Here is a 25,002-nt window from a genome sequence, read left to right as displayed (position 1 = left end):
GAAGATTTAGGTTCCTGAAAAGGAGTCAAAGACCGGTTAAATTAGTAGACAACTTCCTGTCCGATTCAGGGCTATTGGCATCAACTTGTAATTATAACAATTTTCTTGGTGACATGTTACAAGACAAATTGGTGAAGAAAGAGTATGACAAAGAGACCCAAGGGAACATACTTTATAAGGAAAACGCAACTTTGCAGAAAGCAAAAAGGGCAGAGAATGTGGATAGAGGGTTGATGGAAATAGCATCTGGGAATGCTGACAAGATAGCAGTCGTACAAACTACCATTCACAAAAATAGTTTTGACAGAAACAAAATCAAGCAGGATACAGGTCCGCTGATGGTGAACACAAAGACATATTGTGCTATAAATGTGGACTTAATGGTTATTTTGCAACTAGTGCCACATGTTTTGTGAATCAGAAAAATATGCAGGATATGCACGTTATAGGGCCATCTTGCAAGAATGTACACATGGAAAATTGGATATTTCCCTGCAAAGTTCAGTTGCAAATGTTGAAACTGACGATACAGACAACATTACTGAAGAGGTTTTATTGCAAATAACTGAAGTGGGAACTTCTCTGAATAAAGACAATCCGTTTGCACTATATTGATGGACTGTGTGGAAGTATCACGTTATGGCTGATTCAGGTGCCTGCTAAACTATGAATGAGGAAGTACAGCTAAGTAAATTTCCCAAATGGGTTTTAAACCTGCTGTTTATCAGGCTTGTGGCATGTGGCAATGAACCTATTGAATAGTTGGATATTTTGAAGGTACTTTAGGATCCAAGGTGTTGCAACTCAATCGAAGATATAAGGTAAGTAACTTGTTCATAGATACAAGATGGTACACTGTTGGCGCAAGCTCAGTCTGGTTAAATGGAAAAGAAAGAGAAGAGTAAGCGCACATTTATAATATGTCATGTTAGACTAATGTTCTGATTTGGTACCTTTGCCTCAAATTGTAAAGCGCTCTGATATCCTACGGGATCCAGGTTGCGCTATATAAAACTTTATAAATAAAATAAAATAAATAAATAAATATTGCTATTGATGGTTCTCGTTTGTTGGGTTGGCAACAACAGAGAGAACTAGCGAGCCTAGGTCCCAATCACCCAAACCAGGTTTCAGGTACGGAGAATAATGTGAATGCCTTGTCTGAAATTAAGGGGTAGGAAATTCCCTGAAGTTTTCAAGGATGCATTGGGCTTACTCAAGGCATTCACACACAAAAGTGTATTAAAAGATGGGGTAATTGTTCTGTACCTCTTATAATGAGGGAAGCTCTTAGAATGGAACTGCATAGGTTGTGTGATCAAAAAATATTTCAGGGAATTGAAGAGTTGGTGTGACTGGCTCCCCTTGTCTTTCCCAAAAAGGCCAATGGGGATTTGCGAATGTGTGTGGAGCCACCATGACTTGAATGCAGTGATCTGGGTAGAAAGACACCCCTTGCCTAATATACCTGAGATGTTGACAACAGTCAATGGGGTAAACTGTTTTCCACTCTAGACTTGTCGTCTGCATATCACCAAATGGCATTACACCCAGAGTTCAGGCCATTAACATTGTTTATTACACATGAAAGGACGTATCGTTTTGTGGGAACTCATGACAAAGTGTGTTAAGTATTGACTATTTTGTGGAAAAGTGGTTTGACTGTCAAAAGGTAAAAATGCAAGATTGGTGTGAATGAAGTGGAATATCTGGAACATTGGTTGGATGAAAAGGGTATATCGCCAAAAGTCAAATTGGTTAAAGCCATTCAGGATGCACCATTTCCATCGAACAAGGACCAAAAGACCAATTACAATAATTTCTTGAGTTTGTTGAATATTATTCCTGGTTCATACTAGTGTTTGATTGTAAGACATTGCACATATGGAAGTTGATGCTAAAAGACTGTAGGTTTGAATGATGTGAGGGGTGAGAAAGAGAGTTGCCCAGCTGAAAAAAGATATAGAGTCTGCTCCCGCAATAAAAACACGTCATAAGTGTGATTTGCACAGACACCATTAGTGTGGATTTGAGTACTCCGTTGACCCAATACAAAGAAGGAATAGAAGTCACCATCATTTACGCATCAAGACCCTTGAGGGATTCAGGGTTTTATATTCCACTATTGAGCGTTAAGTGTTGGCTTGTTAGTGGTGTTTAGATCATTTCAGAAAATGTGTATGGGGAACTGCACTTATTCTACACACAGACCACCGTCTCTTAGTTGATGTTTTCAACACAATAGGCAGAAGAGCACAGCATCTGCTAGACCATCACGCTGGATGATGACCATGTTAGATTACTCTTATTTATATGAAGCACAAACAATTCAAATCAATTGCAGTTTAGTTATATAACAAACAGAATTAGTGATGAACATAGGAGATTTCTTTTCTTTTCTTCAGTGTTGTGTTTAATTTTTCTCCAGGTGACCTTCTTTTAGCCAACACATGTTTTGTCACTTGATGGGAGATATCCCTACGACTTTGTCAGGGCTGGTCTGTTGTATATCTCATAGAGATAAGCATCTCTGTGTGTTCCCACAAATTCGCCAATCTCCTTCCCAAGAAGTGGCGTAATTACTTGATACCCAAATCATTTTGGATGCTGGTGTATAGTGCCGCCACGTCTAATGTTAGCATTGTCATTCCCGATTTCCAGGAAATGTCACTCAATAAGTTCAGTAAGTGTCTTGTGTCTCATATGTAGGAGGGCAGGTTTGCAACTAGCGGTTGAAGAAATAACTCTGCAAAGTCCGATAATTTCTCTTTCGGACCCCCTATGCCTGATACTATCGGCCTCCCCAGTGGTGGAAAAGGGAGGCCTTTGTAGGTCTTAGGAAGTGTGCAGAAGCAGGGGTACCTAGGACAGTCAACTCTAAGATACATATATTCATCCATATCATGTAGACATTTTTCTTGCCAAATTTTCAACATCTCTTGTGAGGGCAATGCGAAAAAGTTCTGTAGTTTCAGTCTTCTGATAAATTTAAACAGGTCTGTCTTCATTTTCATTTTACAAATATTGCGCTTGCTTTCAGGACAGAATCCCATACCCTTCTTTAGCAAAGAGACCATGTCAATTGTAAGTGTCTTGACACATAGATTAACGACATTGAGCTAATTTCCTGTGCTGGTTTCTAAGTTCTCCTGTCCCATGATTTGGTTTTCACCCCCTATTCTCCTGGTCTGTTCCTGGTTCCCTATTTTCATACGGTTTACTTTTTGTAAGAAGGATGACTTGCCCAAAGGGTGTACCTGCCTTGCTGACATTCTTTCTTCCCCCTCACTTTCTCTTGTGGTTGCTACAGTCAGTGAGGTGCAACTAGAGCTGTTGGAGATAGGCTCACTTGCTTGTTTAGCAGTATCATTGTGTACCAAATGGTCATATTTCTTAGAAAATGTGAAGACTCTCCCACTATTGTAGTCAAGCTCATCTTTTCTAAGTTACAAGCTTTTCTTTGTTTGATGTCATGCTGTTGTTTGGATAACACATTTTTTAGGATCTCGTAGTTCTTACTTGTGGCTTCAGGTAAGCTAAGGGCCATAGTTTCACTCTCTAGCTGTGCAATCTTCGTTTGAAGATTAGTGACTTTTCTGTCTGCGTTTTTCACTAAGAAGTCTATCAGCTTCATAAAGCTCGATGTCAATTATTTTTAGGTCGTCGTCCAGATCATCATAAGTAGGGATTATCTGCGATCTTAGGCCCCTCAGGATTCTGTGAAGTTTGATGTACTGTTTCAAGGTGGGACCAAACCACCACTTTGACATTTCATTTTTCTTAAATTTCACTAGTCAAATGAACTTCTCCCAAATCCCTTCTTTCTGTGATGGATTCTCACTCTTTACTGCTTCTACTACCGTGCTCCTTCTACTCAAGTTACTAAACAGTTCTTGCGCAAGTCTATCACGATCTAAATTATCACTCATTGTGCTTATCTCCTATTCATCCGCTTATCTATTTGCTATTTTATGTCTATAGAGCTGCCTGCCTCTTTATATGATCAATGTCAGAATTGGGTGTTTGTGAGGTGTTGAGCGCTCATATGGTAGTTACATGTGTATTTTATATAACAGGGTTTTTTCCCGCGGTTCATTCAATGGTGGTGGAGAAACACCCTACTTCCCTGGTACAATCCGAAGATTGGTAAACAGAAACGAATTATATGAAGCACACTTCATTCAAATCGATTGCAGTTTGTTATATAATAAACAGCATTAGTGATGAATATAGGAGATTTTTTTCATTTTTTAAGTGTTGTGTTTTATTTTTCTCCAGGTGACCTTCTTTTAGCTAACAAGTGTTTTGTTGTTTGAAGGGAGTCAGGGTTGGTCTGTTGTAACTATCATAGAGATAAGTATTTTTGTGTGTACCCACAAACTCGCCGACCTTCTTCCCAAGAACCAGCATAATGCTTTGATACCCAAATCATTTTGGAAGCTGGTGTATAGTGCCACCATGTCTAATGCTGCCATTGTCATTCCCGATTCCCAGGAAATGTTACTCAATAGGTTCTGTATGTGTCTTATGTTTTTTATGTAAGAGTGTAGGCCCACTACTAGTGGTTAAAGGAATACATCCACAAACTCTGATTATTTCTCAGTCGGACTCCCTTTGCCTGATACTATTGGCCTCCCCCTGTGGAAAAGGGAGGACTTTGTGGATCTTAGGAAGTGTGTAGAAGCAGGGGTACCTAGGGAGGTCAACTCTAAGATACATCTATTCATCGATATCTAGTAGACATTTCTCTTGCTAAAGTTTCAACATCTAGTTAACAGTAGTGTTCAGACCAAACATTGGATTATGTACAACCCTTTCATAGCACTGTATATCGTGTACTTGCAAGTAATTCTCTTGATCATAATCACATGTGTTCACCACTACAATGTAACCCCTTTTGTCTGCCTCTCTGATTGTCAAATGTGTGTCCTCTTGAAGAAGTCTTAGTGTATGTCATTCATTGTGGGTCAAATTCTCCCTTCTTTTTTTTGTAATGCAGCCCTGTTTCCTAAATGAAAACGGGCTGCTTTATAAAAACAAAAATTAAAACTTTTCCTTCCATTTTTTTAAGAGCAGGTAGTGGTCCGTTGGACCACTGCCTGCTCTTAAAAAATGTTTTCACAAACATTCTTTGCTTTTTTTGCATTTGCAAACGGGCCGATTCTGCTAATCAGCCTGTTGCTAAGACAAACATGCTTGATGCATGTTCCCCATTGTCATATAAGTCCATAACTCTTTGTTGTCGATAACATGTTATTGAGAGGCGAAGTGTTGGTGGTGCCTAGAGCAGCATTCTGTTAGCACATGATCATATTGGAGTGAGTGCAGAATAATTTTGGTGGGCAGGTGTAGATCTAGTGAGAAGTATAGTGAAGTGAACACCGTGTGCATGGAGTGACAAATCAGAGAGGACTGTGTGTTACCCACCTGTTACACCTGATAAGATGAATGCTCCCTCAGGAAAAAAAATGGGTTTGATATTTCATTCATCTGTTTATTACCCTCCAAGAAATGGTTCAGTTGAAAGATGGAACAGAATGCTCAAATAAGGACTGCAGCTGGCATTGTGCCAAGGAGGGTCATGAAAAAAGTGCTCCATTCAAGTTAATATGGGCATATTGCAAAACCACTAATAGTGTAACATGAAAGACCCCTTTTGAACATTGGTCTCGCCTTTGAAAACGTATATGTATTTAGATATGCAGCACATTAGCCTGGGTGCTGAAACAGCTACTGTTCTTTAACATGGAGGGAGAATAAGCACCAAACTGTGTGACACGCCAGGTATGGGAACACATGGAGAGAAATATTGCCTTTCGGCAGGAAATTGTATAGCCCAAAGCTCTGTTTTTAATATAAAATCCAGGCCTTTGGTTGTCATATAACTGAAAATATAAGATTTTTAAAAAAATGATTGTCTACGGGTGCTCATGGAAGACCATTTCTATGGACTGGAATCTAGAGAATGCTAAAGTGATTCTGGTATTTTACTGACCTCTGCTGGTCGTTTTCTATCAAGAAAGTTAAATAGAGGCAGTTGCCAGATTTTCTTTTTTAAAGAAAGTCCCTAAACAGAAAGCAATTCTGGTATTTTACTGACCTCTGCTGGTCGTTTTCTATCAATACAGTTAAATAGAGGTGGCTGAGCAGAAAAAATGCCCCTAAGCAGAAGCAGACCAGTCCTAGGGCTGATCTCCAGAGCCCACAATGTACATATAGATATTCTCAGCCCGGGCTGCCACACACAAAAGGGTGGGCTGAAGCCCTTTGAGCCCAATGGGCGTTGCGCGCCTGTACCTGGGTCAGTGCTTAATTTGATCCAGTGATTTATTGTCAACATTTATGACAGCTGCCACACGGTGGTGCTACTTATGCAATAAAAAGATTAGCAGAACAGTTGTTTATTAATTCAATATACATTAAAAACAACTAATACCTGCCACCCAAGCCATTCTTACAGCTTTGGGGCCTCGAACCATCTGAACTGTCGCACTTGTAGGACTGTTGGTACTGTCGGCAGCACTGGCAGGGGAAATGGGTGCTGCAAGCTGTGATGATCTCCTGACAAGGGCAATTATTTATTTTTTTACAAACTAAGCACTGTCTGGGGTTTTCAGGGTCAAAGGGAACCGCATGAGAGCACATCACTTTTCAGATACAATTCTTCTATTCTGGGTACATATCAACCGGCCAGATCCCCAAGTCAGCAGGGAAGCAGCAGGCACACTGAGGCATCTCTCATGGGAGAGAACTTTCTCCGGAAGGGCTGATGTGTGCAGAGGATAACACGTGCTGGCGCCCTGCCTGAAACAAGCTTTGTCTGGTTCTTGTTTCTCTCCTGGTGAGAGGAAAGGGTAATCTCGGGTCTTTAATTGAGTAACTGTGCGAGTTTAGTGTGTGCACGGAAAGCACCGACTGCACCTGAGAACAGGGCGTGGTCAAGTGCAGGTCAAGGGTCGGGAGTGGCAAAGTCCAGGAGCCTGGTGCTGGCCGGAGGCTTCCGAAAGTGCTGGTGAATGTCAGACTGTTGTGCTAATAGTATAGAGTGCAGGGGGATGGGGCTCAGAGCTCAGGGGCCTCTGATCTCACTAACGATACCCGCCCCCATGGCCGAGTTGTTAAAATACATAATTTCAGTGCAGCTGGCTTGTAGAACCATCATTTTGGTGCAGCGGGTCCCCAGAACCGTCATTTTGGTGCAGCGGGCCCCCAGAACCATCATTTTGGTAGCAGCGGGTTCCTAGAGACATCATTTCACTGCAGTGGCCCCCTAGAGCCATCATATTGGTGCAGTGGGCTCCTAGTACCATCATTTTGGTGTAGCGGGCCCCCAGAACCATCATTTTGGTGTAGCAGGCCACTAGAACCATCATTTTGGTGCAGCAGGCCCCTACAACTATTGTTTCTGTGCAGTTGCTCTTAGAGCCATAATGTTGGTGCAGCAGCCACTAGAACCATCATTTCAGTGCAGTGGGTCCCTAGAATCATCATTTCAGTGCAGTGGGCTCTTGATCTGTCATTTCGGGACAGCGGGTCCCTAGATTCATCATTATGGTGCAGCCCCCTCCTAGAACCATTATATTAGTGCATCAGCCCCCCTAGAGCCATATTTCAGTGCAGTGGGCTACCAGAACCATCATTTCGGTGCAGCTCGCACATAGAACCATCATTTCGGTGCAACAGGCCCTTAGTACCATCATTTTGGTGCAGAATGCATCTAGAACCATCATTTTGTTGCAACAGGCCCTTAGAACCATCATTTTGGTGCAGCTTGCACCTAGAACTATTATTTTGCTGCAGCGGGCCCCTATAACCACCATTTCAGTGCAGCCGCCCCCTAGAGCCATCATTTCGGGGCAGTACGCCGCTAGAACCAATGAGCCCCGGTGTCACTGCACCTGCTGATTCCTTGCTAGGTATGGCCCTATTCAACCAGGCACCAGCCTACACTGGTAGGTGTTCTGGAGGCTGCCTGCTCTGTCATATAGTGCAATTTGACAGGTCAGAGCTGTAGTGTTGTTTCACAATCAGACGGCCTCATGGCGCCGAGGGTTTATGTTTAACGATGAGAGCAGCACTGATTCTTTTGGGAGCGTTGGACTTTTTACATTTAACAAAGGACTGAGGGTGCAGAGGGCGAGGGTCTGATAGAGACCACACTCGATCTAATTAATACAAATGATGCAATTACCCACGTGAAACAGTACTCGTTTCATCGACACAGAATGATGAAAGTCTGCGTTTCCTGTCTCATGTTCCCACTCCTGCTTGTTGCGAACTGACTCCTCAAGCAGGTGTTTAAGCAGCTGATATCTGTTAGCAGTGGGGTTCATTTGTACCCTTCATGGTCAGATGTCCCTCAGCCGGCAGGAAGTCATATGAAGAGCTGTGGCGGGTCATGGGGGGGGGGGTGCTCAGCTGCCCAGGCTCATCTTAGAGCCCCTCCACAGCCTGGTGGCTCCTGGTAATATAAGACCTGTCTGAACATCTTCTGGAGCCGGCTCCAAGTGTGATGATGTCAGTCAGCATAGAAAGTGCACTGCTCACCCGTGCTCTCGCTTGGCGCTTTTAGTGCCAATATCAGCAACACTCCTCAGTTCTCATACAGCAACATACATAAATAAACCACAAGACACCTTTGGTAGTGGAGAATATTGCTGCAGGTTTATTTGCATAACAAATATGCCAACATGGTGGGTTATCTTACGGGCAATCCAGGGGCAGGCCAGCCCCTATGCCGCCTGCCTGCCTGATGAGCCAAATTACACTGTGGCCGTCGCCAATGGGTGGTTACCAATTTTGGGAGGGGCCACACCTCCCATCAGTGGACCGCCAGTCCACACACTTACTCACGCCCCCCAGAAGGGGGCGGAGAGTTCCAGGCCGCCCCCGGTTGCTCAGGCCCTCAACCCCCCATAAGACTAACGGGGCGCCGTCGTACTTCCAGGGGACACGCTAAGACATCCCAGGGTATCCTTGGCTTAGCACCCTTAATGTGCTACGGCATGTAGTACCCTTCTGTACCTTGAAGACTCCGGATCACCCTGTAACTCCTCCACAGCTCTGGGGGTGGCCACCATCACAACCAGGGTCCCCCACTGAGGTTCCGTGACAATTTGAACCCGTGTTTTCAACATTGTCGTAAATACATAATTTTGGTATCAGTAAACCGCAAATGATCCATTTAGCATATCCTGGTGTTTTCGCTATGCTACGAGCAAGAGCACTCCTGTTATGAACATATTTCTGATCTACCCATGGCATCCATCTTAGATTACGGCAGCCATTTTGTATTTCTTGCCCTCACATAGTCAATGGACACGCAGTGACCTCTTTCACTTAAGGACACGTAAGCTTTAGCCGGAGATTCACCTTGCTAGTGACACGTGCACCTTAGGACAGAACACGCCATGGCTGCATGACTCGACAGAAGTTGCCTCCTCTGCCTGACGCCAGTCCTGCTATACTGGTTCTCATGTTCGTTGGCCTGATCATGATTAGGCGGGCGAAGCTGGTAGCCTTGCCCATTTACGACCCACAAACATCTCTTATCCTGCTTTTCTATCTTCTGCACCTGGCTCTGCTCCTTTCCTTCTGGGCCTTTATTAGGGGGAGGTAACGAAATTTACGATGAGGCGGTCCGGCTCTTGAATGAAAAGTTGACATGAGATTATGATGGAACAGTGGGAACCCCTCGTTCGTAATGTTTTGACATCAGATATTGTTGACGATTCCTGTGCAACGCCAAATATTTATTGTTTAGGACACAAAGGTTTAGGAATGTACTAACATGTAAAGAATTTGCCCGAAGCCTAATATTTAGTATATAAGGAGCAACCCTCTTTGTACAAATCGAACAGGCTCCTAGATACTGCCCGTGTGTAGTTTCTGTGACTTCTGTGTCCCTGCAGTAATAAACCTTTGGTCTTTGACGCCACCATCGAGAAGCCCGTGTTTCTGTTTATTTGTGCACCGAGACAGGTAGAACTCCGGGGTCTTCGGGTGTTATCCCTGACACCTCTGGACGGAACCAAAAAGTCCAGAACTCCAATTGGCGCCCAACGTGTGGCGACGTCATTCGGTACCGGTCCAAAAGCCTGAATAGTTCGAGAAGCCTTGTGTGAAGATTCCTGAGGGAGGCGCCCCACTTCATCGATCCCGGCATATCGCAAAAGTGGCCCGACGTTCTCTTCCACGAGGGTTCCCGTTCGGACGGCTGCAGTGGTCCGTTGCCTTGACCGTCGCCCTGTCTTGGACCCGAGGTGCAGTCCTTAGTACGGCGAGACGTGACGGGTTTCTCCTTGGTGACGTCTTCAGTGCCTCAGTTAAGTATTAAGTGGTAGCTAGTTGGTTACTTCGTAAGGGTTATTCCTGTTTGGATAAAATCCTTTTTAGTTCTTGGTTTGGTTTGGTTTCGTAAGATTATCACTGGTTGTTCTAGTTACGATAATCATTTGGTTTAGTGTGGGTATCGATACATTTGTTCGCTTTGGTAGGCCTAAGTTCTTGGTTCGAGTGCACATTTTTGTTTGTGTTTTCGTTTGTTCTGTGTTCCGGATTATAAAATGGTAAGTCGGAAAAATTGTATGTTGTCGTGTTTTGGTTGCAACAGTGATTCCCGGTTGGAGGACTCATGTCTGGTTCCTCCGATTGGAACTCCTCTTTATGATTTGTATTGTAAGTTTGGTGTGGGTCCTATATCTTATAATGAGGTGTGGATCCGATATACGGAGAAAGACGGTGTCCTTAGTTGGCCACTGCATGGTAGTTTTGAACCCGAAGTTCTTGATAATTTAGAAATGAAATTGTTTAAGAAGAAAGCCCGGCCAGCAATGTTTGATTCTCTTCGTTATTGGCGAAAAGAATCTAAACAGAGAGAAATTAAAAAGTTGAAGAAAGAACAGAAAGAGCAAGAGTTGACTTTAGAACAGTCTGCTAAGCAGCTGCAACTCAACGAGTCTGAGAAAGCGATGGAGGTGGCCAATAGAGAGCGTAATTTAGCAATAGACAAGTGCTATCCTGCCTTGCCATCGAGTACAGCTAAGATAGTAGAGGACCCCGAAAACAATCCTCTGTTGTCTTACTTGTTACGGTCACCCCCACCGTATGCACAGGGTGCTACGGCTCCACCTTTACCGGTTGCTGGACAGCCTGGTATTCCTGCTCCTGCTCCCCTGAATCAAGCTCCTGTACCTCCTGTGGTCAATGTTAATGTTCCTTCGGCACCCCCTCTTCCAGGGTTGCCGGCTTCTTTACCTATACCTGTATCGCTTACACCTGTTGTTTCACAAGCTACTTTGCCAGCTACCTCTGCTGCTCCTGTTTTATCTGTTCCAACTGCTACTTTATTTACTGCTTCTGCTAGCATCATGACTCCGCTTTCTGTTCGTCGGAGAATCACTGATTCTGTCTCTAATATTCTATCTCCCTTCTATAAAACTTTAATTAAGACTCCTGCCTCTGACTCTGTGCAGAGACGTAGTGAGCTTCCCAGTACTGAAGAACGGGGAATATTAGTTTCCACAGCCCTTAGATGGATTTCGAAAAGTGGAAGATATAGTACTAGAGATGTATTAGATACATTTATGCAATGGAATGAACCGACACAGCGATATGTGTTCGACGAAATGTGCTCCCTTTTGCGTGAGGAATTGGAAGAGGATGACTCTGAATCAAATCTAGAAGAATTAATTAATGTTCAGAAAGAATTTGCTGCAGGTATGATAGTTGGTCAAAATATAAAAGAAGCGATGGAACTGATTTTAAGTTATAGGAATGATCCATCCCTTCGTTCACCGAGGGAGTTAGAAAAACGTAGTACGAAGCAGAATCGCCAATATCCAATGAGGGAGGTTCCTCCAATTTGGCGCGAAGCTGTACAAGCTGACGTACCGAATGGTATTGCTGCCGCTCCGGCCCAATTCCAAAGAGTGTGGATACACATTCCGTGGAAGCGAGCCGAAGTGTTAGCAGTGAAACAGGCCTTGCCTGATCCGCGTAAGAATCCAGCCGGATATTACAAAGAGTTAGCGCAGACAGTTGAAGCTTGTGTGATGAATTTAGCGGACATTGACATGTTATTTGGGAATGTAGTTCCGCAACCAATTTGGGCTAAAATTCGTAAAAAGAATCATCCAGTTGCCCTAGGTGGTGATTGGGCAGCTATAATTGCAGCGGATGGTCAACAAATAGGTGGTTCCAAACCCGAACCTCTAATTGCAAATTTACCAGGTAGAATAATTGACTTAATGAAGACTCTGATGCCAGCATTGCGCGTTAACTGGGACAAGTTGTCCGCATGCAGGCAAAAGAAGGACGAAAGTGTTTCCGACTTTTTCACAAGGTTTGAAGAGACTTTCGTAGATCATAGTGGTCAGGATATGAGTACGGAAGGGGGACAGAGACTATTTGTTGATAAATTTGTGCACAATCTATTACCAGAGCTTAGTAATAAATTGAAAGATTCCGAGAGTGCGTGGGCTGTCTCTACGACTGCGCAAATACTTGCAACTGCCCAGTATTATGAAAATAGGGATAAAGAAGAGAAGGAAAAGTCAGAGAAGAAGACAAAAGATTTAAAAACTAAAGTTCTTTTACAGCAAGCGTATCCGCCTCGCACGAATCAGACTAATACACAGCAAGGGTCATATCAAAGGACAGATTATGGTTCTCAGAGACCGCAATACCAGTGGAATCAGTGTGCATATTGTAAGAAAGAAGGTCATTATAGAAATGAGTGTCCAGTCTTAGCGCAAAATAATGCTGCAGCAGCTCAGAGAGGTCGTGGTGGTTCTATGCAAAATTCTAGAGGTCGAGGACGAGGTGCTATGCCTCCACAAACGAATGATCGCCCTTCTAATCATTTTGATCAACAAAATGGACAATCTGCTCAACAAAATAGATCTCAACAGTATCATGTTGAAGACTATTGTGAAGTTAGTGAGGAATTTCAGCAAAGTGAGTACTAGGACAGCCATGGACAAAGAGAGGGAGTAGTATCAGTTCCAGTAGATCAGAGTGGGCCTTATGTCGCAGTAGCAACATCAGGTGTAGTCGAACCGTTTCTGTTGGATACTGGTGCAGCAAAAAGTTCTATCATACATGAGAAACTCCCTGGCGCACCTTTGTCTGGCTTAACAAATGTTTCTGTAGGTTTTTCAGGCGCCCCTGTTTTCAACCCCGAATCTAGTCCTTTGTCTATTTCTGTTGGACCGTGCCAATTGAAAGCACCCTTGATTTTGACGACAGGTTGTAATGAAAATCTGCTTGGTTTAGACTTGTTAAAACGCCTATATGCGACATTGTACTGTTCTCCGGCAGGAGTACAGCTTACGTTGGGTAAAAGAATCACCTTCCCGATGTACTTGTCGATGGATGCGCTCCCACCAGAGCTGCGTTCTCTCCCTGATACTCTTTGGGCGACTGGTCCTAACGATTTAGGTCTTTTAGAAATTCCACCATATGTAGTCACTCTGAAAGCGAATGTCAAATTTCCACGAATCCCACAATACAAGATCTCTAGTGAAGGTGAACGTGCACTTTTATTGATTGTGCAAGATTTGATCAAGAAAGGCGTAGTAGAAGAAACTAGAGGAAATGTCTGTAACAGTCCCGTATTGCCAATTCTGAAACGTACTGATCCTTCAAAGCCTCCAGTCTATAGGTTTGTAATTGATCTTAGAGAGGTTAACAAAATTGTGATTCCTCAGTTCCCTGTGGTTCCAGACATAACTGCATTGTTAACGTTGATTCCTGCTACAGCCACATGGTTTTCAGTTATCGACTTGAAGAATGCCTTTTTCAGCATTCCGATAGCCGAGGACAGCAGAGATATTTTCGGCTTCTCTCTAGGAGGTCGAAGCTTCAGGTTTAAACGTGCTCCACAAGGGTATTGTGAAAGTCCATCCATTTACAGCCAGGCATTAAAAAGTCAGTTAGATTCCTTTGTACTTCCTCCTGGTTCTGCTTTAGTGCAATATGTAGATGATCTCCTAGTGGCTGCCGATGACAAGGAAACTTGCAAAGCAGCTACAATTTCCTTATTGCATCATTTGTCTAATTTGAATCACAAGGTGTCACCTTCGAAAATGCAATACTGTTGCCAAGAAGTGACCTACCTAGGTCATCTCTTGTCAAAGGAGGGAAGAAGGTTGACCCCAGAGAGAATAAAAGCAATTACGCAGATGAATGTTCCTAGCACACAGAGAGAAGTACGTGCCTTTTTAGGTATTACCTCATACTGTAGGCAGTGGATCCCAAATTTTTCTCTTTTGGCAAAACCATTGGTAGCTTTGACTGGGAAAGGTGTTCCGAGTCCGGTGCCATGGTCTGCTGAATGTCAGGAGAGTTTTTCTGAGTTACGAAATGCACTGTGTTCAGCTCCGGTGTTGGGAACACCTGACTACAGTAAGCCATTCACGCTCTATGTTCACGAGAGAGAAGGTTGTGCGTTGAGTGTTCTGACACAGAGATTTGGTGATAAACAACGCCCTTGTGCGTATTTTTCATCAACATTAGATCCGGTAGCTAGAGCGTTGCCTAGTTGTTTGAGAGCTACAGCGGCAGCTGCGGCTTCCATTCGACAATCTGCTGGTTTGGTGATGAACAACATGCTAGTGGTCATGGTTCCTCATGCTGTGGACACACTCATGAACCGAACCAAGACGCAACACCTTACCAGTGCCAGATTATCTGGCTATGAGCTGACATTGCTAGCGAGTCATATTCAGATCAAAAGATGCAATGTATTGAATCCAGCAACATTGTTGCCGACTAGTCAAGAGTCGAGTGATTCCGAACCACATGACTGTTGCTTCAGAACCGAGGAAGAGACAAAAGGACGAATTGATCTTAAAGACACTCCGTTGTCAGATCCAGATGGCACGTTGTATGTTGATGGGTCTTGCTTTAAATTGGAGAATGGTGATGTGACAGCTGCTTATGTAGTAACGACTTTGAGTACGATTGTGGAGACTGCGAGAGTGAGTCAGAATTCTGCCCAAGCTGCGGAATTAATTGCACTAACAAGAGCGTGTGTTTTAGCTAAGGGAAAGAGAGTGAATGTGTTCACAGATAGTCAGTACGCTTTTGGCGTGGCCCATAGTTTTGGCCGTTTGTGGAAAGAGAGAGGTTTCATTAGGTCCCATGGGACTAAGATTCAGCATGGTCAGCTAGTTAATGACTTGTTGGAATCTTTAACCTTGCCGACTGAAGTTGCGATTGTGAAGTGCAGTGCTCATAAAGCAATCACGGATGATGTTGGTCGTGGAAATGCTTTTGCTGATGAGACCGCTAAACAGACAGCTAGGAATATGATGAGTAGAATGTATGTTGCTACGTCTGCAAGATGGATTTCTGAGTCTGGAATGTGTGAGGACACAGTGGAAGGTGTGAAAGAAATTCAGAAAGAGGCGACTGAGGAGGAAAAGCTTGCATGGAAAGAGAATACGGGTAAATTGGACTCGAGTGGGTGTTGGATTGATTTGTCGGAACAACAGCGTTGGATGTTGCCTGATGCGTATGTGCTTGCAGTAGTAACGATGGCACATGGAGCAGCGCATATCAGTTCTAAAGGGATTTTTAAGATGTTGGCTCCAGTCTGGAAGAATGATGGGATTAGTAAGTGTGCAGAGAGAGTGGTGAGAAATTGCATGGTATGCCTGATGCATAATCCTGGCAAGGGAATCCCCACACCCGCTGGTCATTTCGCTCCTCCTTCTTGCCCCTTTGAAGTGATTCAGTTAGACTTCATTCGTATGGATCGTTGCAACAATCTAAAGTACGTCCTAGTGGTAGTTTGTGCTTTTTCCAGATGGATCGAAGCATATCCACTGAAGGACAATACTGCCTTGTCCACTGCCAAAATTCTTCTCAAAGAATACTTCCCCAGATTTGGCATGCCACGGATTGTATGGTCAGATAACGGAAGTGAGTTTGTAGGGAAAGTTATGCAGAGTGTGTGTGCCGGTTTAGGGATGAAACAGAAGTTCCACAGTGCGAACCATCCCCAGTCTGCTGGTTTAGTTGAGGGTTACAATGGCACCCTCAAACTGAAACTTGCTAAGATACAAGCATCCACGGGTTTGCCCTGGCCAGATGCACTACCTTTGGCTCTGTTATCCACAAGAGCGACTGTGCATTCTAGAGTAGGGCTTAGTCCATACGAAATAGTATTTGGTCGTCCTGCAAACGTTTGGGGGGTACCTAGACCAAAGAAATTTAGACAGCTGGAATACCCAATGTTAATTGATTACCTTTTCGACTTGACTGCTAAATTGAGTCTTATTCACCAACAGGTTTTCGATGCATTGCCAAAGCCACCGGAGAGTCCAGGTCATCAGCTGAAACCAGGTGATCAAGTGGTCATCCGTAATTTTGCAAGGACGAAAAATCTCCAACCCAGATTCGTTGGCCCATTCCAGGTGTTGTTGGCGACGAGAACTGCTATTCGTGTGGCTGGAGGAAAAAACTGGATTCATACAACGCACGTCAAGCGTGTGCCTCTGCCGCTTCCTTATGATAACTGGGTGAAGAAAGGAATCGGTGCCTCTGAAACTGAACAAATACCCAGGTTTATCCCTTTCAGCGATGCAGAACTAATCACTGACACATCGAACTTTGACTCCCCGTCTGAAACTGCTCTTTTGAACTCTGAACATTGCAACACCTGCTGAAAATACACTGTTTCCAGATCAAACAGCTCCTGCAAAACTGAGATACAATTTACGATCTCGCAATATGGACAAATAAAGCAGGAAACTGCCTATTTTACACATTTGAATTTTGATACATTGCCTCCAGCCAGGAAGTTTGCTAATACTTTGTATTGTTTTGTTGTTTTAAAATTGCCTTGCCGTCTGGGTAGCCGTAGGGTCGTGGCTGTGTGCCTAGTTGAATCTGCGGGGGTCAGACACAAGGTCGATCTTTCTGTTAGTTCTGGGAACTCCCAGGGCTGATAGAGGCATTTTCATCTACGTACACATCATCAGTGGTCGCGAGCGGATTGTAGAAGATGGAGCTTCCTGAGCTGCAACGAGAAAATGTAATTTATGTTCGCAGAAATAGACTTTACAAAATTCTTCACAGCAAATGCTTTCTAATGCAATGTGCAGTTACGTTTTTGATTGTTTTAATAACGTTGGTGGGTGGAATCGTCTTTGGTGTGCATTTGATTTTTACGCCGGTAACAACTACAGTACCTCCCCTTGATCCTGCTACTTCTACTGTTTCTCCTATGCATTCTTTTCACTCGTTTCCTGAACACGAGCAAGCTCGACGCTCAGAATTCATTAATAACACTTTTGTACAGCTCTTGCATCAACACCAACTGGTAGTTAACACTACAGACTGCTGGGTGTGTGGCTTGATACCCCACACTATGGATAAAGGCATTCCCTATCTAGTCTTGCCTTTTAGCTATAATGGATCATTTCAGGCCTTTCAGACCATTTTTGCCTATGCCCTTGAGACCTATCCTCCGCGTCCACCACGTTCCACTAAATACAACTCTGCCAATAAAGCTTTAGTCCAGGGAATTATTGACATGATTAAAGACGTCAATAATACTCCATCCTACCCTAGAGATGAATTACGGGTATATTTGAGTTGGAATTCTACAGAGTATCGCCTTAGTTTGGGAGAAAGCAAGCGTAAAAGCTCCACTCCAGTCTGGGTCGTGCCTCACCGTGGTCAAGTCTGTTTGCAAGGAAATGGGAGAAATCCGAGAGCTCAGCTAGGGAAGAGTGAGTGCTTTGAGACTTACGTGTTTCCGTCTAACTCTTCCCCTGCCTTTCTTACTGCTAGGGGTACCTACTTCATCTGTCAAGACAGAGCGTATACATGGCTGCCTGCTGACTTTTCAGGTTCATGTTATATTGCTCGACTGTTGCCTCCAACGTACACTGCTTCTTCAGATTATCACAAAACCAGAGTAGCAAGAGGTGTTTTCAGCAAGGAAGATACCGCTGGTCAGGAAGCTGGAGACTTCTTCAAAGGTTTCCTTCCGTTCTGGGGGCCTATGGCCAATAGTAGAAATCTACGTCAGCTAACACGGGTAGTTGAATCTACTATTACAGAAACTGCTGGCGCCCTTAGTAACTTAACAGCTGAGCTTCAGGCGGATCGTCTCATGACGTTGCAGAACCGTATGGTTCTAGACGTAATACTTGCAGATCGAGGTGGGGTATGCAGAATGATCCAATCGAGCTGCTGTGTTTTTATTCCCAATAATGCTCCGACTGTCTATGAAGCGATCTCTAAGCTACACAAGATTTCCGACTCTATACACGTAGACAAGGGAAACTGGTCCTTAATGGAGTGGTTTTGGACTCTGCTATCAGCGTGGGGATGGAAGGTTCTGATGGTCATTGGTGTCATCCTAGTATTCCTGTTCTCGTGCTGCCTTATTATCCAATGTGGTCCCGCTTTGTGTAGTCTCTGTGCTGCAACCTGTTTCAGAAAACCACCTGCGTTTGGAGAAAAGGCGCGAGAAAGAATGATGATGCAACAACATGTCACTGACCTGATGAGCATAGAGATAGACTCGGACATAGAGTAATTGCCTATGTAAGGGCAAAAGGAGGGTCTGAGGTTCCGTGACGATTTGAACCCGTGTTTTCAACATTGTCGTAAATACATAATTTTGGTATCAGTGAACCGCAAATGATCCATTTAGCATATCCTGGTGTTTTCGCTATGCTACGAGCAAGAGCACTCCTGTTATGAACATATTTCTGATCTACCCATGGCATCCATCTTAGATTACGGCAGCCATTTTGTATTTCTTGCCCTCACATAGTCAATGGACACGCAGTGACCTCTTTCACTTAAGGACACGTAAGCTTTAGCCGGAGATTCACCTTGCTAGTGACACGTGCACCTTAGGACAGAACACGCCATGGCTGCATGACTCGACAGAAGTTGCCTCCTCTGCCTGAGGCCAGTCCTGCTATACTGGTTCTCGTGTTCGTTGGCCTGATCATGATTAGGCGGCCGAAGCTGGTAGCCTTGCCCATTTACGACCCACAAACATCTCTTATCCTGCTTTTCTATCTTCTGCACCTGGCTCTGCTCCTTTCCTTCTGGGCCTTTATTAGGGGGAGGTAACGAAATTTACGATGAGGCGGTCCGGCTCTTGAATGAAAAGTTGACATAAGATTATGATGGAACAGTGGGAACCCCTCGTTCGTAATGTTTTGACATCAGATATTGTTGACGATTCCTGTGCAACGCCAAATATTTATTGTTTAGGACACAAAAGTTTAGGAATGTACAAACATGTAAAGAATTTGCCCGAAGCCTAATATTTAGTATATAAGGAGCAACCCTCTTTGTACAAATCGAACAGGCTCCTAGATACTGCCCGTGTGTAGTTTCTGTGACTTCTGTGTCCCTGCAGTAATAAACCTTTGGTCTTTGACGCCACCATCGAGAAGCCCGTGTTTCTGTTTATTTGTGCACCGAGACAGGTAGAACTCCGGGGTCTTCGAGTGTTATCCCTGACACCTCTGGACGGAACCAAAAAGTCCAGAACTCCACCACCAAGGTAGGCATCTTTACCAACATCCTGCTGATTACTGGGCCTCTCCCAGGTCCAGCCAAAACAAATCCAAGCCCATACCAGACCAGAGGCCAGCATGCCCCTTCTGGACAGGTGCCCCCATCCTTTCTAAACTCCCTGTGGATTTCAGACTGATAAAATCAAAACCCCTCTGTTCAGGGATGGATGCATAACTTACACCAGGTGGATTTTAATTCTGGAAGCAGGCCCCTCCTACCCTAGAAAGTCAAATCCTTGCCTCCCAGATTTCAGCCCCCAGTGATAAGAGGAGAGACACCCCCTCCCCCCGCCCTGGCCGCTGCTTCTACAGAAGCTGTTCCAGTGCCGGCACAATTACACCACCCCTCCCAGGGTGACTTACGGCTGGCTGAACCCTTAAATGCCTTGGGATTCCCATCGCCCCACCTGTTAATATGTCCTGCTGAATCTGCCACTTGGAGGGGGACCCAGTATCTGTGGTACTCGCCTCGCCCAGCCCTTCATGTATATGCACCCAGGATGACCTAAAACAATTGGTTAGGTGTTGGTTCAATGTTAACCATGCTTGGCTGACGAGCAATCCCTTTGACAAGCCACTCCTGACAAGAAGTGCCAATGCGGGTGAAAGTAAGAGTTATCAAGCCCGGCTTACTTCCTCTCACCCAGTATCTGTGTATAGCACTTGTTGGAGTATGTCCATCGCATTCAGCCAGTCACCACCCTAGGTGATGCCTTGTCCTCCCAAACTACTGCTAGTATACCAGGGAGCAGACAGGACAGTGTGAACCAGAGGGGAACCAATGTCTAAATACTGGCCCTTTTTTGAATACTGGGAATGCAAGTGTTCTTTAATACTTTGTAGCCCATTTGTGCGTAACCCAGGGGTTTCCCCAATCTTATGGCCCATAGCACACTCGTTGGATGACAGCATCCACAACCTGCATGGCTGCCAGCCAAGGCTATAGGGCGGGAGGATTTGCACATGTTATTGTAACTCAACTCAATGGTACTTATTTCATCGACCTCAGAAGGATGAACTGCTAAGTGGACCTACCAGTATCTGAACCTTTGACCAGCGGTCGAACCCAGGCCCCTTTCAGTTCTGCCTCTCAACCTGCCTGTGGACTTGTATACCAGGGCAGACTTCAGGCACCATAACCCATACTTATACTTGCCTGAGCTATAAACACACATCTAAAAAGACCTGCCAACCAGCTAACCACCAACATTGCAGTCTGAATTTACGTTGACAACTTCCAAGTAAAATTCGCTTAACTGAAGCAATTGGTAACATGCCAACAATTTAATCAATTTCACCTTAACTATGACTGAAAAATGTGCTCTGGTAGTTGTCCGTATTAGTGCTCCATCCCCTCCATATCAGCAATAACAAGGCAACCAACAACCTTTTGGGAAAGGCGCACTCACCCCCCAGCTGACAGAATGTGCCTATTCGTGGGTAGCTCATGACCTTACATTTATCACTGACGGCATACCAGGGATATGTTGTAACTTAGCTGGTTCTACTGCTGAGTGTGCATTGCACCATCACAGGTATGTCTTTGCCTATTCAGATTCTGGCTGCAAAGTTTGATGACATTGCCAGCTCCAATCCCAGGCGAAATAAAAGGAAGCTTTACTGCTACCCCTGTGAGCCGCTGCTGGTGCTAATGGGGGTACAAGTAGCACCGGTAAACTAGATGCTGTACTATCGCATTAGAGGGCTATTGCAGCACTTATTAAGTCCATGGCTAACCTACTCACAGTATGACCACAGAGAGGCTGTAAATTTAAAGCTGATTAAGATGATCGTTAGATAAGCCCAACAGGTAGTGATCCTGAGAAAAGAAGTAGGGACCACCACCACCATACCCCGCATGTGAATCAGTCCAGGTTTACTTTGTCACGTGCAGTAGTGCAGCCACAATTCACCGGCATCTAACCTGTGCAGTGTCCTGTTCTGTGCAGTCCCCCCCATGCTTCCACTGGGCACCGCTGCCTGATGTGAGTGACCTAGGTACAAGGTCTCCCTGCCAGTGAGATGCCACATACCCCATAAGTACCGCTACCAGCCTTTGCAAGAATCTTGTCTGGCATTCCTTCATGCCCAGATATACCAAGCCAAAATGGCTGTACTTGGTCAATTGACCCGACCAAACATCAAACCCAGTGCGACAAGGTGCGGCCAGTTAACCTGTCCCAAACTCTGCTGAAACAACAAATAAGCCTGGTGGCTCCTGGTCATATAAGACCTGTCAGAACATCTTCTGGAGCTGACTCCAAGTGTGATGATGTCAGTCAGCATAGAAAGTGCACCGCTCACCCGTGCTCTCTCTTGGTGCTCTGTAAACCTCGTGCAGGAAAAATCACATAAGAAACACTAGTAAAAGAAGCAGAAGGTGCACACTCGATTGACGCCAGCACGTGATTAACGCAGGCTGCCTTCACTGGTTGTAAGAGCGACACAATGCTCTATAAACTCCAGCAGACGGCAGGATCTCCTGGGCAGAGAAGAGAGTCCTTGATGGGCGTGCATACCCTAAGACAGGGATTCCCAGCCTGGGGTGCCCGCACCAACAGGGGCCCGAGATGGCATTTCAGTGGCTGCAACAAAGTATGCATATTAGGAATCGGGCGAGACTCTTGTAGGGGCTGAACATTATTCAAAGTTTCCTAGGGGTGGGGAGCATAGAAAAGGTTCCTCTAACCGACCTCAGAACGCGGTTCAGTGAGTAAAGAGGCATTTTACAACAGAGAGTTTTATCACCGAGGTACTTTTAAAGTGTGTGCAAACGGGTATTAATAATAACACTTTAATGATCTTAAAGCTTGTGTAAGAACTTTACAATTGTTGAGAAAACATGGTCAATTTGTCTTCAAGGCGACAAATTTTTCAAAACTCTTTTACTGTTCATACATTGTTTCTCAGTAGTAACAGCGTCGTGGCTCTCTGGCTTTAGAGACAATGGCCGACAGTGGCGGTTTTACCATTAGGGCGTTTGGGCGTTGCCCCACCTATAATTATCAGGCAATTTATTCGAGCGGCGCGTTAATAAAAGTTTTATAAATTAACGCGCCGCTCGAATAAATTGCCCGATAATTATTGCCCTGCGGCCGTGGTGTGTGTCATGGACTTGGACAGTATGCACTGTCTGACACTGGGTGGCGCTGGACTGACTGTGCCGGCACAGTGCGCACTCACTGCGCATGTGGTGTTTGCCCGGCAGGGCTTTTTTAACTAGCAAACTATGTGGATTTAAAAAAAACAACCGATTAGGGGTTTGCCTGCCTAATGCAACGTACCCCATTGCTGAAAAAACGAACGACGTTTTTTTAATGCTCAGCCCAATCCTGATGCTACTCTCTTTAGAGAGCAGCTCTCCTCTAAAGAGAGCAGCATCAGGATTGGCTACTACTGTGTCTCGGCAAGTTGGCAGCCATTACTAATTAGTCTAGGCGCCAACGGGACCCCAGAGCAGAGATGGTGCGGACCCGGTCAAGTGAAGACAAGGTAAGTTTTTTATTTTATTTATCCCCACCCCCCTGGCCCCCACTGTGAGCGAGCCGTGACTGGGTGAAATATACTGGGAGTAAATTAACGCAAAGTGTGGCTGGAGAGGATTATCATGGCGACACCCTGTTGTTTGTATGGCAAATGTGGTCCTAGAAAGAAGAATAAAGTGGTGTTTTTTAAACTATTTTTTTGTCCAGAAAAACATGACATACTAATAGAGATAGCAAAAGGCAATATCAACAATCTCTTCAGGTAAGAAAAAATAAGGTCCTATTTAGTGGAGCTTGTTTTAATTTGATACAGCTAATGCTCTCTACAGTAAGTATTTTTTGTTCGGTAGGAAACATAAGTATATTTTTTGTCGTGCTTTTCTAATAGATGATTATTTCCGGTGTATGTATAGTAAAAGTCGTTTCCACTTACATGGCTCGCAGGGGCCTAGAACGGGGAGACTCAGATGGAAGGGAAAATCTGCAACACCTATGTAGGAGGGGCCCCTCAACGTACTGACTGAGCAGAATTAATGAAAGTAAAGACTGGCGAGGCAGCGAGGGGCATTTTGGAAAGGTAGGCACTAACCAACATTGTTTTCCGAATAGGAGGTAATTCCGCCTCAAACATGGAAGGCTGACCGCAAGCCGGAAGTGGTCCCCACATCTGTGGAAAGAAGGGCCTGACTGAGATGGTCCCTGTGCAGCGTGGGGGCGGAGGGACTGTGTGCAAGGATTTAGGGCTGGATTGGACGACCATATGCTGGACATTATGAGGGGTTGCTGTCTCTGGACTGGCACGCATTTCTACTTGTGTCTGTTTTTTTCTCCCGACGACCCTCTTTACTCTTATCCCCTCACTTTACCCCCAACCCCACGTGAACCCCTCCCAATTTCCAAAAGACCGGCGACAGGTGGGAAAGTGCTCCAAATTAGGTTTCACCCAGTGCTATCCGTCCAAAGGCCCCCTCTGACCATATGTACTCCTAGCTGAAGAAACAAAGCACACAGCACTGGCTGAGTGCAGAGGGAGGCCAGCCATCTGCACCACTTTGAAAATACGGCACTAATCATGCAGAGAATGCGGCACAAAGGCACCATGGTCAGAACCTAAAGACTGTACATTTTACAAGACTCTTCATTGACAACTTTGCACAGTCAGGAAGACTGCCGGCCTGTGACTGAATTAATGGGGGTTGATCAGCTCCCCTGCCAGTGGAGAATCGCAGCTAAAAGTAATTAAAAGTGCGAGCTGCTGGAGGGTTCATGGTCTGAGCATTGTTAGGGTTCTCTGAACGCATCTTTGTCACCATGGACTTGTTTATGACAACTTAAAGCGAGGATGTGGCCTATGATCGGTTAGAGCAGTTGAACTCTAAGCTAGGGAACCGGGTCATGTCTCTTCATGGACGCTCAACATCCTGTGATCCTGGGCAAATCACTTAATCTCCCCCTGCCTAATGAATGTGCCCGTTAGTAAAGCAACTTGTAACGTAAAGGCTCTGATACCTTAGGGTCGAGGTCGCGCTATAAAAAAATAAAATAAAATAATGGATTAAAAAAGCTGTAAAACCCTGCTTTCAAAGTAGGGAGTGTTAAATAAATTCACCAAGTATTTGCGATTAGCACAGCCCAGGAGGAAACACTAATGGAGCAAGAGCACGCAGTGGGTGCTGCTAAATTAGGAGGTATTTCCAATTCCATATTACATACTTTTCAGTACAGGCATCAATGATTGCCTTCCTGGTTCAGTTCTCAGCATCCCTTCTTGATTAAACTACCTTCTAAACCCATAGTTACTTTAGCTAGGACAGTTTCTCAGTTAAAGGTAGTTATCACGTTTAGATTAAAAATAGTGACTGTTAGTCAGAACATTACAGTGTTTTGTTATGTCAGCATGTTATTAGTCATGCCCAACTTTTACGCCCCACTGCTTTCAAATGTCACCAGCCGCCACTGAT

General features: G+C 44.7%; 1 protein-coding gene across 1 annotated transcript in view; it reads left to right on the top strand.

The window, feature by feature from the left end:
* The window catches only part of LOC147717679 (butyrophilin subfamily 1 member A1-like), a 748,390-nt gene that overhangs the window by 246,380 nt on the left and 477,008 nt on the right, over window positions 1-25,002 (top strand). Inside the window, exon 6 of the mRNA XM_086919872.1 lies at window positions 9,636-9,658. Within this exon, the coding sequence (XP_086775998.1) occupies window positions 9,636-9,658 (23 nt within the window). The remainder of the gene's footprint in view (window positions 1-9,635; window positions 9,659-25,002) is intronic.

The sequence above is a fragment of the Lissotriton vulgaris genome, chromosome 5 (assembly GCF_964263255.1).
Source record: "Lissotriton vulgaris chromosome 5, aLisVul1.2, whole genome shotgun sequence".
In the NCBI taxonomy this organism is placed as follows: domain Eukaryota; kingdom Metazoa; phylum Chordata; class Amphibia; order Caudata; family Salamandridae; genus Lissotriton; species Lissotriton vulgaris.
The sequence above is the reverse complement of the archived record's forward strand: the minus strand, read 5'-3'. Positions and strand labels throughout refer to the sequence as shown.